The sequence below is a fragment of the Condylura cristata genome, unplaced genomic scaffold (assembly GCF_000260355.1).
Source record: "Condylura cristata isolate star-nosed mole 26May11 unplaced genomic scaffold, ConCri1.0 scaffold00013, whole genome shotgun sequence".
Classification (NCBI taxonomy): domain Eukaryota; kingdom Metazoa; phylum Chordata; class Mammalia; order Eulipotyphla; family Talpidae; genus Condylura; species Condylura cristata.
In genome coordinates, this window is record NW_004567114.1 from 30234185 (window position 1) to 30248548 (window position 14364).

The window sequence follows — 14364 nt, forward strand, 5'->3', positions numbered from 1 at the left end:
CGTCTAGAGGTCCCTGTGTAGCTGCTTCTACCCTTCCCATATATTGTTCCTTAAATCACTTCCTGACAAATCACCCTTTTATCTCCAACTATTTCCCAGGGAAACCAAACTGCAAAAGCACTTTGTCATCATCATAGTGTTGTCTTTACTTTTTAACATGTTAAAAAATTTCCAGCATGAAAATTTAAGAACCATACTAGACAGGATGTGGTAGGTAAGGGTGTGAATGGCAAGTGACCTCTAGAGCTCTGAATTTGATGAGTTCTTCTCTGGTTCTATTGATATAAGAAAAGGAATTCAGAGACACATCAAGGATTCAAGCAAAAAATCGGGCAACTGACCCAAAGCATACTCTTGGCATGAAAGTGGTAATGATCCTGGTTTTATAGCCATCCACCAGGGCAGAATAGCAGTCAAGCAGGATGGAGAATCTGTTTCTCACTGGTGATTGGCAACAAGAGGAAGGTAACAATCAAGGACCAGATTCTAGGGTTCCTGCAATAAACTCAGGATCAGGAAGGTATCAAGTGAAGACCAGGTTCCAGGAACCCTGTAGTTTTGGAGACTGGGTGGTCCCATTTACTGAGCAGGATATGTAAAAGGAGGAGCCATTTGAAGGACAGATAGCACTTTCTAATTAAACACAAACACACAAAATGATTGCAGCTACAGGTTAGTTTTTATTAGAACTTAAAAAAAAAGGTAACTTAACAGGAAATTTAATTTGAAAAAATAAACAATAGATTTTTCAAAAGGAGACAATTTTTTTAAGTGTAAAATGTAGTCACCTGTGGATATGGAGATATGAGGTTATTTATTCTAAGTAATACCTGGTTTTGTACTTTACATCAAACTGTACAATCACAACATGCTAATAACAGATTAAGTTTAAGGCTTAAGCTTTTCCACATTCCATAAACTCACCCTCTGTCCAAAATGATTATCTTCTCTCAAAGAACTCTCAATAGCTGACCTTAACAGGTGTAAGTATACTACATATTAAAAAAAAGAAAAATACCAAACCAGTCGGGGTAGATTGTTTCATTTAAGTATATCAAAGCGCACTCTTTAAAATAAACTAAGTCTTTGGGAGACTTACAGGGAATACATATATTATATATATTTGTACATATATATTTAACTAGATCAGTAGATGAAGACTAATTTTTAAAAACTTACATAGTTAACCACGGTCCAACTTGTTAGGAGATCGGAGATATTTTTCAATTCTACAAAGCACAGCATACACTGCCAATTACATTCTAGGAACTTGGGAGACAGCGCTAGTGCTCCCAGGGAGCTGTTTCATTCTCCCAACATCTACCCCCATTCCATCTAAAAAAGTTTGCGGAAAGACCAGATGTCAGAATTGAGCATCACTAAGACAAAGGGCAGTGCTGAGCCCTGGCACACCCTCCAGGCCCATCCAAAGGCAGGCGTGGCCTCGCCTCCCACTTGCACTCTCACACGTAGGCGGCAGCGGAGAACAGCTATCAAGCCCGCCAGGCGCGGCGCCCCGCAGCGGCCAGGAGCCGGGAGCCCAGCGGCGGAGGGCGGACCCGCAGCGGTGCTGCGCCCGATCACGTACCGGGGCGTGGTCCGAAACACGGCAGGAGGGGCTTGGGGAAGCTTTTCCGGGCCGCTAGTGTTTCGCATCCTTAGAATGTATTACCGGCAGCACCAGGCACCGAAGGAGTGCTGGATTCCTTTAGTATCCCTGGGATTTTTCTCTCTCCGCAGAGGGTATGACCACTGCGGCTCTCAGGCACCTGTTTTTCTTTCCATCCCGGAAGGGGGACAAAACAAGGAAATTAAGTAATACAAGGAGATCGGGTGTCTGGGCAGCATCTTGGATAAAACCTTCTACTACAGGTAAGAATAAAAATTACATCCAAAGCTTTTGAAAGGTGTAAACACAACATCTCCAGAAGGGCCGATTGGAGGATTTATGGTAAGGTGTAGCTTTTATTTTACAAGGGAAACTATTTTTTACCAGATTCTACAGATTGCACTTATTCTCTGTGAAATGACCTGGGACAGTAGGTTCAGGGCTATTTAACGGATGAAATATGAACACAATTAGTGGCAGACTTTGAAAACCGAGCGTAAGATTTATTTTTACGTTTTTGTTGCAAACAGCTAACAATGTTTGCAAAGGTTTAAAAAAAAAAACCCTATTGTGAAAACTATTATTTTTCAACTTTTTACCATTGCTGCTAAAAATTTAATTTCAAGTTTCTTCAAAACGAGTAACTTTTTTAAGTTCAACTTTAATGTAATTTAGAGACTTGAGAGGTTGTATGGGGAAATTAAGATTTAGAATGGTAATTGTGAGGTTATATATACTTTAACAAAAAACCTGATTTTGTCATTAAGTTAAAAAGCTCTGGAGCTCACCATTCCTGGTTTATTAATGTATGTTTCATACACCATCTCATTTACACGTGAAGGTAATGTGAGGTAATGCTTCCATTACCAGACTTGAAATCTCTAGTTCAGACTCCCTAAATAGCATTACAAAACACCAAGTTATAATCATTTCCTTTGTCTTGCCATCCCGTTTTTACAACCTTCCCTCAATGTCTTGTATTTCATTTACTTTAAAGGACACTTTCAGTTCCCACATACCCTAGGTGATTTCTCCTGTTTGATGCTTAAACAGTTAACACTGAGGAAAAGGTAAGTCCTATGAGATTGGCAGCAGGACAGGTAGTTTGCACCAAGCCTGTGAAGCTACCAGTGGTCAGTTTGACACTGAACGTTAGGCCAATTCTCAGTTTTCTCATCTACAAAGTGATATAAAAATACTAAATTATAGTTGCTTTTTTTCTTAATGTTATGAAATACATGTATGCTTGGCCCAAAGGGCTGTATACAGCACTTGAAGGTATGAAGTTTACCTTAATTACTTGATAGGTATTAAGGGCCATTGTACATAGTTGTAGCTTCTCTGTAGCTCCAAATACTAACTAAGGCTTAGGAAAACACACACAGCACTAAATTCCAATACTTTCTTCCGATGTGAAAATACTACTATGGTCATTCATTCAGCAGCAATAGAGAATGAGAAAGTATAGGCATGCAAAGGGAAGAAAAACTATTAGAGAACTATAGCTAGTAAGGGTCATACTTCTTGGAAAAAGGCATTGAGAAATTGGTAATGGTGATAGAGAAAGGGCACAACACTGGGAGGAGCTGGTTCTGCTATTTTGAACAGCTTCCACACTCCAGGGGAGTTTGTTCTCTGAAAGGCCAAGAGGTAAGTGCTTGTTTACTTCCTGCTCTTCTGACTGAAGAGGCTTTCCTCTCTCAATCATTGCTCTCACAGATCATATTGCTAAGACTCCTAATCTGACCATGTACTAGTATTTGAAAACTATAAACTAGTTTTCTACAAGATAGTTTACTAACCAACATAAGCAGAAATCTTGACATGTCAAACTGTGAAGTAATAAGCAACTACCATTATTCTAAAACACCACCTCTAGTACTTAATCTAGTATTTAAGCTGTAATTAATTGCAGAAACATTTTAGATCTTAGTATATGTGGTATACATGTAGCCCCCGTATCTTGCAAGGATTGAGTCTAGAACTGTAAAAATTTGTTAGCAAATTTTTGTGTACTTGTAATAAAAATTTCTTCACTCTTAAGATTAAAAACAACCATCTAAGGTCTGTGGTTTAGTTCATTTTATTCAGAATATTTTGTTGCTGTGACCTTAGGCTACTGCATCTAAGATTCTGGTACTATCTATGTAACTGCCCATAAAAATGACCTGCTTCTCTCTTTAAGTATATGAATTCATAGTGAGTTTTTTGTTTTTCATCTTTTATTGTCATGTGATGTCTGATTTTTAAAAAAAATATTATTTTTATGATTAGAAATACAACTATTTCATTAAAAAATACAAGAGGAAATTAATTTTTTGATATACAGTATTATTAAAACAGGTACTACTGCCTTTATAGTATATTAAAAGTTTTTATCTAAAATTCTTATCTATGAATGGGAAAATCTAAAAATCTTTAGAGGGATTTCTAAGCCCTTGTAACATTACATAATTATAATGTTCAGGATTTGCTTCATTCATCCCATTCATATGAAACATTAAAATTTTGTTTTACCTAATTGGCTCATAAATTTATAAATGACAAATTTCCTTTCTAAAAGCATACTTTTTTATAGTGGTACATTATGTTTCTGTCACTACACATTACATTTAGGGACACATTAATATATAATACATTAAGGTGATGGCAATCAGATAAAATATTTAAATTGTCAGTCAATGATTTCATGAGATGAAGGTATTGAAGCAAATACTTTAAGCTGATCAAAGGGGACCTGGTCCACAGAAGATGTTTATTTGATATAACAAAACAATACAGTTAGTGTTAGATCCAACCACAAAAAGCAAAAGGAATGAAAAATTTGTACAATGCACATAGAAAAAACAAGATGTTTACTGTGACAACTATATATTTCTAAAATAATGCTTCTAAAAATTACTCAATTATTGAAATCTATATGAAAACATAAGGATGTTAATAGCGACAAAGTGCATAAAACCAAATAATCAAATTTTGAGCAAATTAACATACTAGGCAATTCTGCTAACAAAGCATGATTTTTTTTTTCATGTTCACAATCTGCTCAAAATATTTTTATACCAACAGGGTGGGCAGAACATTTAGGTTTAATATCAATTACACAATATTAGCATAAACTTCCACAACTACAGATAGGGTTTTTTTTTGTTTGTTTTTTGTTTTTGAGCTGGCAAAGTGACTACAGAACATCAGATTGTTTCTCTGAATTGAGAATTTATCCAAATAAATGCCACATACCTTCCAGATATATCTTTCTATATCAATGTAAATGGCTTTACCCATTTAAATAAAAACCATACAAGCATATAAGAATCATTATTATATGATTAACAATGTCATGTTCCAGGTTTAACAATTTCATACGCCAAAAAAAATTTCTCTTAAAAACTAGTTTTATAAATGCAGAATATATTGCATGAGTAACTGCTGGTATTTTTTAAGAAAATATATTGTGCAATTGTGGCTACCATGTACTGCTGGCAAATCATTATTGTTTACGTAAAATATGAAAAACTGAGTAAAAATTTTTCAAACTGATCATGATGATAGGTTACCACCTTCTTTAAAAAATTATATTGGCATTTTATTAAAAATAATCTGATAATGGAAAAATTCCCTAGCCCAAAATAAATAAATAAAAGGTGCATTTTTAAAATGATGCTATTGCATTGCGATGGTTTAAATACCAAAGAACTGTGAAAATGTGGTGTCTATGATCTGGCATTAAAGAACATACTTAAAAAGAACACTAATGTAAATTAAGTACAAAGGGGATCAAAGTTGAACTAACCAAGTTTGTGCAGTATTGTAGCCAGGCTTCTAAAATTAGATATAGAAAATATAAATAGACTGCTTTAGGTAATGAGCCACCAGTGTCCAAAATAAGGAATGAGATTATGAAAAAGCTCAGTTAACTTGATCCAAAGCTCTGAGTAACTCTTCACCCTGCAGTAGGTTTCTGCTGCCTTGTACAGGAGCATTAACTTCACAATCATAACTGGTCAGCTGTGGTAATCCACTCTCATCCATTGATTGCCCCAGCAGTCTACATGCTAAATCTGAAAAACAAAGAAATGTCAAGTGTTCATTCCTCCAGGCAATAAATATTATTAAATACCTACATAACATTTAAATACCTATGATGTGCTAGTTATTATGGAAAATAAGGCAAACTCTAGAAGGGTTTACAGCTATGTGCAAAACCACAGCTATGTAAACAAATGCAGTAAGTGCTACTATTGCTAAATCACAAGTGTTTATATATTAAACAGGATATAGTAAAGGCAAAACCATTGACAAATTTGGGAAAAGGCATAAAAATTTACCAATTTCAGCCTCTATTCAAGATAGGTAGCACATAACCATAGATATATCAAAATTAATTACTAAAAATATAAGTTCTACTAAAAATATAAGTTCTGTTCCCATTATACATTAGATAAAAAAGATCTCTAACCTTGCTAAGAAACCTGAGTCACTCTTTCATTTGGAGTAAAGCTCCTAAATAAAAGTTTGCTATATTTTAGTTGTCTTTGTGATGTACAAGGAAAGAAAGAATAAACTAACCAGAGGGTATTAAAATAATTGTCTTTTGCTCCACTCCACTCTGCTCACTAGATTTGCATCCTTTTACGCGTTTCCAAGAAAGTGATGTAGTAGCTGCACGATCATCTGGCTGCTGTAATAATGTTCCCTAAAAACAGTTAAAGTTATTTCAATTTACATGGTGAATGTTCTTAAATTATGAATTAAAATTGGTGTAGCAACAAAAAGTTAACAGTTTTCTTTAGTAAAATACTGCTCTATGTTATTTTAAATTCATTCTTACTATTGCAATGATCAAATTAGTTAATATTCATGGCTAATGTATCTGTAAGTGCTTTTCAATTAATCTAGCTTTGCCTGAATATATCAGTATGAATTAAAACAGCATTAACTTAACCCCAAAACACCATAGTTATGTTAATAAGGTAAATCAAAGCAAAGAGAAAGAGACTTGCAATAATACTAGGTATGTATTAAGGAAGGGAAGAACTTCACTTGTTACTCAAGATATATATGTATTGTTTAGATTTTTACATATTAAATAAATATATTTATAATAAATTGTATGTATAAATTAAAAAACCAACATGTAACTTCTAAAAAACCTAACTAGTAATTGGAGGACGCAAGGAATTTTGTGTGTTTGTGTGCATGTGTGTGTGTACAAATATGTGTAAATATATATAACTCGGAAATTGCACATTAGCTACCCTGAAGCATAAACATACTTTCACACTTACAATTCCTACTGCTTGGAAAAGTGAACCATCATTTTCTATTTTTCGCTTTCTCTGAGCATTTTGCAAAGCTAGTATCTTTGGATTTAGTTCTTCCTCAGCAACGGCAGTTCTAAAAAAAAAAAAGTATAGTTATCATTACTTTAAAAAAAAAGCTAGCTCTTAAAACTAACATTCAAAAACAATTCCTATTTTCTAGCATTAAGGAATATAATGAGACCTTTCCTAAGATTTATCAGCTTAAAATCCAAAGGTTAATTTTTAAAACAGAAAATTTCCTAGTTTTATAAAATAAAATTGATGTTTTTATGGCTCAAAATCAAATAATTATTGATCTTTCATTCTACTTACATCAATAATATACAGATGTTCTTGGAACTACTGTAATACAAGATTCATTTCATATTTGCACAGCATTTTCAGTTTGTAAAGTATTTCATTACTTAATGTCCAGTTGAGGCCTCTTAGGTAACCTGTTCAAAATTCTATTGCTAACTGTTGCAGATATGGAAAATACTCTCTCCGTGAGCTTCCCATTTTACTATCAATATTGACATGGCTATGAAACTTGATCTATCCTGCATCTAAAATTAATATTAAATAGTACACAGCTGTTTGAAATTAAGGTATAATTTTGTTATAGCTACCTTATCTTTCCAACTACCAACCTCTGTACATAATCATGGCTGATACTTGCTCTACTCAATATAGCTTAAATGCCATATTGGTGATATATATTTTTGAACTGTTCTTCTACATATAGTTTTTGTTTTGTATTAAAAATTCTATAAACCTCAAACATATAGATAGGTTTTAAATTTTATAATATAACAAGTATATTATGTTTATAAAATGTAACTCGGTCTAGTATATAAATATTGTATCTTAGTAGTAATACTTTTAATGGTTTATCTTTGCTTTAAAGCTGTAGGTAAATCTTCTGGCTTAGTGTTGCATTTTGATTTTATAAATCATTACCTGGGGAGGTAGGGAGGGAAGAGTCTACATAAAATACTGAAAAGTTAATATCTTTTAAAGTGTCTAGTGAATGCTATTTATTGCTTTTTAGAACTAAAAAAAAAAAAAAGCTAAAGTGATTTAGCTTAGTGATTTTTGTTCTGATACATACAAGGGGACAGCTGTTCAAAAAGTTTTATAGCCAATGGTCCTCTGCAGCTAATAGTGAACTGTAAATTATAGGTCATTGCTGTTTATTTTACTATATTAATTCATCTGTCCATCTAGTAACCATTTATTGAGCAAGTACTCCAATGAGTTAGGTACTGAGTTAAGTGTGAGTACCATTCAATTGTATTGGACATGTCATTGCCCTTGGAGCTGAGTCTAAAGTCATTTGGTTACATAGTAATTTAAATGTAATATGAAACACTTCTTTGTTAATCTAAAGCATAAAGTCATTTTCTTAGCTCAGTAAAAAGGCCTCTCCCAGAATTCTAGGTCAAAGTAGTAATGCAGGGCAGGAGAAACAAAGTCATAAACTTTGGCTATTGCAGTGCCATTTCTAGATGATAAGAGTATCTGGGCTTAGAGTAGGCACCAACAGTAGAGAAGGAATCACTCCTATTCTCCACACATAAATACAATGACCACCTGAAGTGTGTTTATCTCTAATTATAGCTTTAGATTTAAAATGCCAAATGCCATTACAAAAATTATGATCTAAAAATTAGTGGTCAGATGTCTGTTCCAATGAATTCAGCAGGAATGTCATAAAATGTGCTTAGATTCCTTTTGTAGCTATTGATCTATTAGCTAAGAACATAGCTAATATTCTATAACTATGTAATGAAAAATAAAGGCAACTGTAACACTAGTAACCACATGAAATTTAAAAATAAAGCTTCTAAGTATGTACTGAATATTAAGGATTGAAGATTAAAGCTCAATCTGTAATGAACATCGGAAATACCCTTAAAATGGAACGGACGAAAGCTCCAAGGGACATAAACAGTGAGTTAACTAGTCTGATTTAAACAACTGTGAAGAACTGGGCTGACTTTTAAACATTTATAAACTTACTGGTGGTGTTTTATTTTTCAAAGCATTATAAAAGCCCTTTGCCTCCTACATTTAGGTAGAAGGTAATGATTATTCTGAAAAACATAACAAGCTAAATTACAAGCAGTTTTTGGAGTGTTTGCTTTAAGTTCAGAATTTATGTCACTCTCATTTCATAAATTATATTTACACTAGAAAACTTGCTATAATTTCTCATCACACATTTTTTTTTCAACAATAAAAACTATAACTTTGATGTTACACATAAATACCTTTGACTCAAAGTGACAGACAACACATTGGGGCTTCTCGGATGAGATTTTTCTGTCTGTTCTATGACTCCTTTTCCCGCTCTGTCTGGTGAAGCGGATCGACTTCGAGTATCACTATATGGTGGTGATGTGGCATTAGTAGTTTCTTTAGTAACATGGGTAGAAGATGGAGATGTAATCAGTATTTTAATGTCTTCTATACCATCTTTTGTCAATGTTTTTAATTCATCAGTGGCGGCAGTGGTAATAGTAATAGTAGGTTCTTGCATTTGAGTAGACTGGAATGCTGTAACTGTGCTTGAACTCTGAGGACTTGTAGAACTGCTTTCCAATGGTGACAATTGATCGAAGGAACGTAACTGGAAGTCATCATCCATTGGGATGTAGGGAGCTAACATCTCCAAGTCTAAATCAGTATCCTTTAAAAGAACAAATACATGAATATTTACAGTGGCCACTCCTTATAAAAGAAAAACAAGTAAAACTTAGTCACTTTAATCTAAAAATTAAATACAAAATATAGTAAGCTTATATACCTGAGTGGAAAATGGATTCTTTGCTTCTGTGTCTTCAGCAAAAAGTTTCTCTACCAATTCCAACTTGAATTCATTGACCATATCACTATCGACATCAAAACAATATTCACTGGGACTGGTAGGCTATAAAATAAATGAAGTATGTTTACTTTTAACTAAAAAACTTCCATGTTTTGCTAGTTGTTAGAATTTCAAACCAGATCTTAGAGAATACATAAACTCTATTTGTTCTAGGTAAAGTTATTTTGAGTTTATACCTGTAAATAACTGTCAGTATACCAGTATACATAGTTCTGACTGTATATAACATCATTTATAAAATTAAAAGATGTCCTCATCTGCTTATTCTAAAGAATAAAAAAACATCCAATAATCCAACTCTTACTTAATTGATCTACTAACTATACCACATATATATGGAATGTAATGGAATTATTAAGAGGGCACACTCCTGTGCTGTTCTACCTAAAGTACCTCACAGCTGTTCTGGAGGATAAAAGAGACATTAGTACTTTTATTTACATTCACCATAATGAATGTATTACTGTTTAGGCGTTCTGAGTAAGGATTTTAATGAAAACAGCCTCCTTGGTGATACAGAGGGTAAAGTCTTAACACTATCAAGTTATCTCCAGCCACTGCAGCATGAGTTTGATCCTGGCCAGAGAGCCTGCACCTCTGCACCTCTAGCCTACAACCCAGTTCTTGTATGCATAAATACATAAATCATTAAAAAAAAAAAAAAGAATTCTAAGAAAAGTAACTATAGTTACAGTATTCTAAGCATAAAAAACAAAATGCAAATATTGTGTGGGAAAGTCTACAATTTTATCTATCCTTTGTATCTTTCTCATCCATCCATCCATCCATCCAACAACAAGTGGGTGTAGGCCAGAGGTGTGGAGTAAAGGAAACTGGTAATAGAGAATCCTGGAGTCCTCAGACAGACTGGGGAGCAGAAGAGGCAGATGTACTGAAATACACGGCTGAGGGAAGCAGTGGGTGAGACAAGAGAGGTCTGTTGCACTGTGAGGGTCACCTTCCTGCCCGGAGATCAAACTCGTGCTGCAGTGACTGTGGATAGCTTCATAGTGCTGTGCCTCGACTCCTTTCATCATTAGGGATGCCCCATTCTAGATTTCTAAGAGTGACCTACAGGATGGTAACTTTAATCTTGGCCCAGCCTATCTTTTCATAGATTTTGTTTATAAGACAACTGATATCAAGGTAGAATTTTAAAAAGTTATTCATTCTGTATTAAACTTGCAATTTCATGACACATTTATCTAGAATTTCAAGAAAAGTGACAAAAATTGCACTAAAAGTGGGCAAAGAATTTAAAAGGTCCCTTCCCATGTAAGCCTTGCCTGGCTTTTTGTCATTGGACAATTATACAACTGAAAAGATTAGAGCTATTTTAGGCAGATAGCATTGTTTCCTGTGGGAAACAACTGATGTATAAAGCAACAGAAGTTTTACTTTCTGATTTAACGTTAAGCCAGTTGCTTCCCATGCTCTAGTCTTTGAGTGTAAAACATGTGTTATGGTCTAAGTTAGGCTCATAATAAACTTTTAAAACATGACGTAGTTCAAATTAGTTTGAAGTAATTATATAAATATATTTCTGAATATTAAAGTCTGCAAGTTGTCCATTTTTATTACATATCGATACCTACCTCAGGTGAACTCTGTCTAGTGCTTCCATCAGAAGGGCTAGCTGGCTGATCCTGAATCTGGGGCATGGTAAAAGAAAGTTCCAATGACTCTGGATTTGGTTCTAATTTCAATGCAACTTCCTGATTGAGGGCAGGGTCAGCACTACTTCGAAGTGGCTTTGGAGATTCAGAAGCAGGTAATGGAGACATCGCCAAATTTATATTCTGTAATTTTTCATTGGATGAGGGAAGCATTACATCATTATACAATGGAACTTCCTCAAGTTGTTGGTCATCAGTTTCTGTGTCTATAGTAGGGGAAAAAAGCCAATTTAAAGATTATCTAGATTTTTATATCCCCTTTACAAAAGGTTTGTTTACTTCATGCAAACAAAAATGGCACCAAATTTTCCTTAATCCAAAAACATACAGACATAACTATTAAGTCCTGAGTTAGCTTTTCAGCCCACTATTGACAGCTCTTTTTACATTATGTGACATACAAGCCTGAAAATCCAACCTCTTCATATCATTTATTCATTAAAATTTAACCTAGTTAAAAACTATTTTTACTTTCAATGTTTAATATCATACTGTGACTGTTTGTCTCCTTTAATATAATTTAACTGTGAAACTAGAGAAAACAGGATAGGACATAGAAATAGCAGAGTTGAGAAAAATTAAAGTGGAAAGAGAAAATACCTTAAGGACATTTTGAAGCAAAATTCCTAACAATGTGGTAAAAGTAGTAATGCTGAGAAATTATAGGGGTGAAAATATTTAAATAACTATTTTTAGGAACATGGTGAAAAACAAAAATATGTAAGGCAACAATTGGTCAAATGCTTCCCAGCAAAAAAATCTTGGTGTAAAAAATTCAGCCTAAAATAAGCTTATAGCAAGACTTAGTTTAGGCAATTAACAAAAACAATACTCACCGTTGCTGCCAAAATCTAAAGATATGATTGTGTCTCCAGCAGCTGGGGCCAGCAAAGTTAAAGCATCAGGTTCTTTCTTCAGTTTATCAAAGAGACTACTTGTATCTTCTGATTCAACTTTGGTGAATAGCTGAGTCATTTTCATATCTGAAGATTCAACTGGTTTGAGGATACATTCTGTTTGTTGAAGGGAGAAAATCAAGTCGTGCTGAATAATACCACTGTCAAAAAAGAGAGATTAGCAATTCTTAAATGAATACTTGACTCAGTGGTAAGGAGAGGGACTATGGAATGCCTTTATCTCTTAAAAAATTTCTGATTTTTGACAAGGAACATTTTAAGATTTCTTGACACTAGGGTTGAAAATGCTAATATGAAATAATGACTTATTAAAATCTATAATACAAGATAATTCAAATATTTTGACTAATTTCTATTTAAGAAACGTCAGCTATCCCTTTGTGCAAAGTGCTAGTAACAAAGAAATGTAACAGTTAAATACTTGAAAGACATAAACAATACCTTCACAATTTTTGTGCTCAATCACATATCATGAAATTGGCACAAAAGAATTCTTGGCACCGATATATAAGGCATGACCTAAAGTTGGCCCTGAATCTAAAGACATACAAATGACCAAGTATTTCTAAGAGGACATATTTTCTTTGATAGTAGGAAAACAGTAAGGGGACATCACCTATAGAATAGAGCTGAAGATTTATGAACAATAGTTCCACCTTCATGTTTGGCTTAAATAAAAATTTCCTTTATTTGGGCCCTCCCCGGTGCTGCAATAGGTTAAAGCACAGCAGCACTACAAAGCTGTCTGAAGCCACTTTAGCATGAGTTCGATCCCCTGCAAGGGAGGTGCAGTAAACATCTCCTGTCTCATCCGCTGCTCCCCTCTGCAATGTATTTCATCAGTCTGCCTGTTCTGCTCCCCACTCTGTCTCTGGTGAATCCTCTCACCACCGCTAAACCTCTTGACCTGAACCCCAATTCAGTATGCATAAATAAATCTTAAAAATTTTTTCCCCATAATTAACAAATACATACTGTTTACTATGTGAAATGAACTGAGAATACAATGATTAAAATACTTAACCCATGCCCTCAATGTTTATAACCCATGTGAAAGCAGATAGGCAAATAATTTTTTTTAAATGTGCTCAAGGCAAAATCAGGTTTTCTTCACCACAGAGATCAACAAACTGAAATTTAGGTTCAAGTAGGATTTCCTAGACATACTGGTGTTGGGGGGGAAAGGATATTGCTAGTTGATGACCCTTATATAATAGGAAAGTCACAAAATGGTGACAAAGTGGGAAAAATAAAAACAAATTACCAAAGTTTTCCTAAAGATAGGTGACCACAGATTTTAGAAAAAAGGCCAAAACCATGAAAACATTAAAGTAAGGAAAGTAATGGTAAGAAGCAAAGCTATGCAAGTAGAATTTAAAGAGGATTATAAGGGACTCTTTGAACAATTCTAAGGAAAATTAAATAATCAGATACCCATGCAAGGAAGTTCAGACTGGTAAAAGAAGACAGAAGTCCATAAAGTACATTACACAATGACAGATTAATTAATATTCACAAACCAATCAGCTAAGAGCTAATATGAGTCCTGTATCACACAATAGCCTTTTATAGTAATCTCACATAGAATTTCATGTAATCATTACTGTAAAAATTTTAAGCTGAATTATCACTACATATCTATTTGAACCACTAGTCATTTCTGCTGTCATGAAATTCAGAGAAATGAAAAGACTTTCCCAAAGCCAGGGAGCTGATGAGTGATGGAGCTAAGGCACAAATCTAATTATCCCAAGGTCAATATTCTACCTGCAAATATAATATAGGTGCCTTGAGAAATTATGTAAGTCTAGAACAAACTAGTCCATGAGATCTGGTTATTTTTTTTTTTTCAAGGTATTTTAAAGATGTAAAAGATGGGGCAGACAGCTATTGAACAGTAGTTATTGTAATAACTGTGCAAGATGTGGCCCAAAAATCCAGGTCACAAAACTGAAAAACATAATTCTAA

General features: G+C 34.1%; 1 protein-coding gene across 1 annotated transcript in view; it reads right to left on the reverse strand.

The window, feature by feature from the left end:
• Window positions 1-4345: 4345 nt before the first annotated feature.
• Window positions 4346-14364, reverse strand: part of HIF1A (hypoxia inducible factor 1, alpha subunit (basic helix-loop-helix transcription factor)) — a 45831-nt gene continuing 35812 nt past the window's right edge. The window contains exons 9-15 of the mRNA XM_004681805.1: window positions 12315-12535; window positions 11398-11684; window positions 9722-9844; window positions 9186-9604; window positions 6898-7006; window positions 6179-6305; window positions 4346-5670 (exon numbers count right to left, since the gene is read on the reverse strand). Coding sequence (XP_004681862.1) covers window positions 5519-5670; window positions 6179-6305; window positions 6898-7006; window positions 9186-9604; window positions 9722-9844; window positions 11398-11684; window positions 12315-12535 — 1438 coding nt within the window. The 3' untranslated portion in view covers window positions 4346-5518. The remainder of the gene's footprint in view (window positions 5671-6178; window positions 6306-6897; window positions 7007-9185; window positions 9605-9721; window positions 9845-11397; window positions 11685-12314; window positions 12536-14364) is intronic.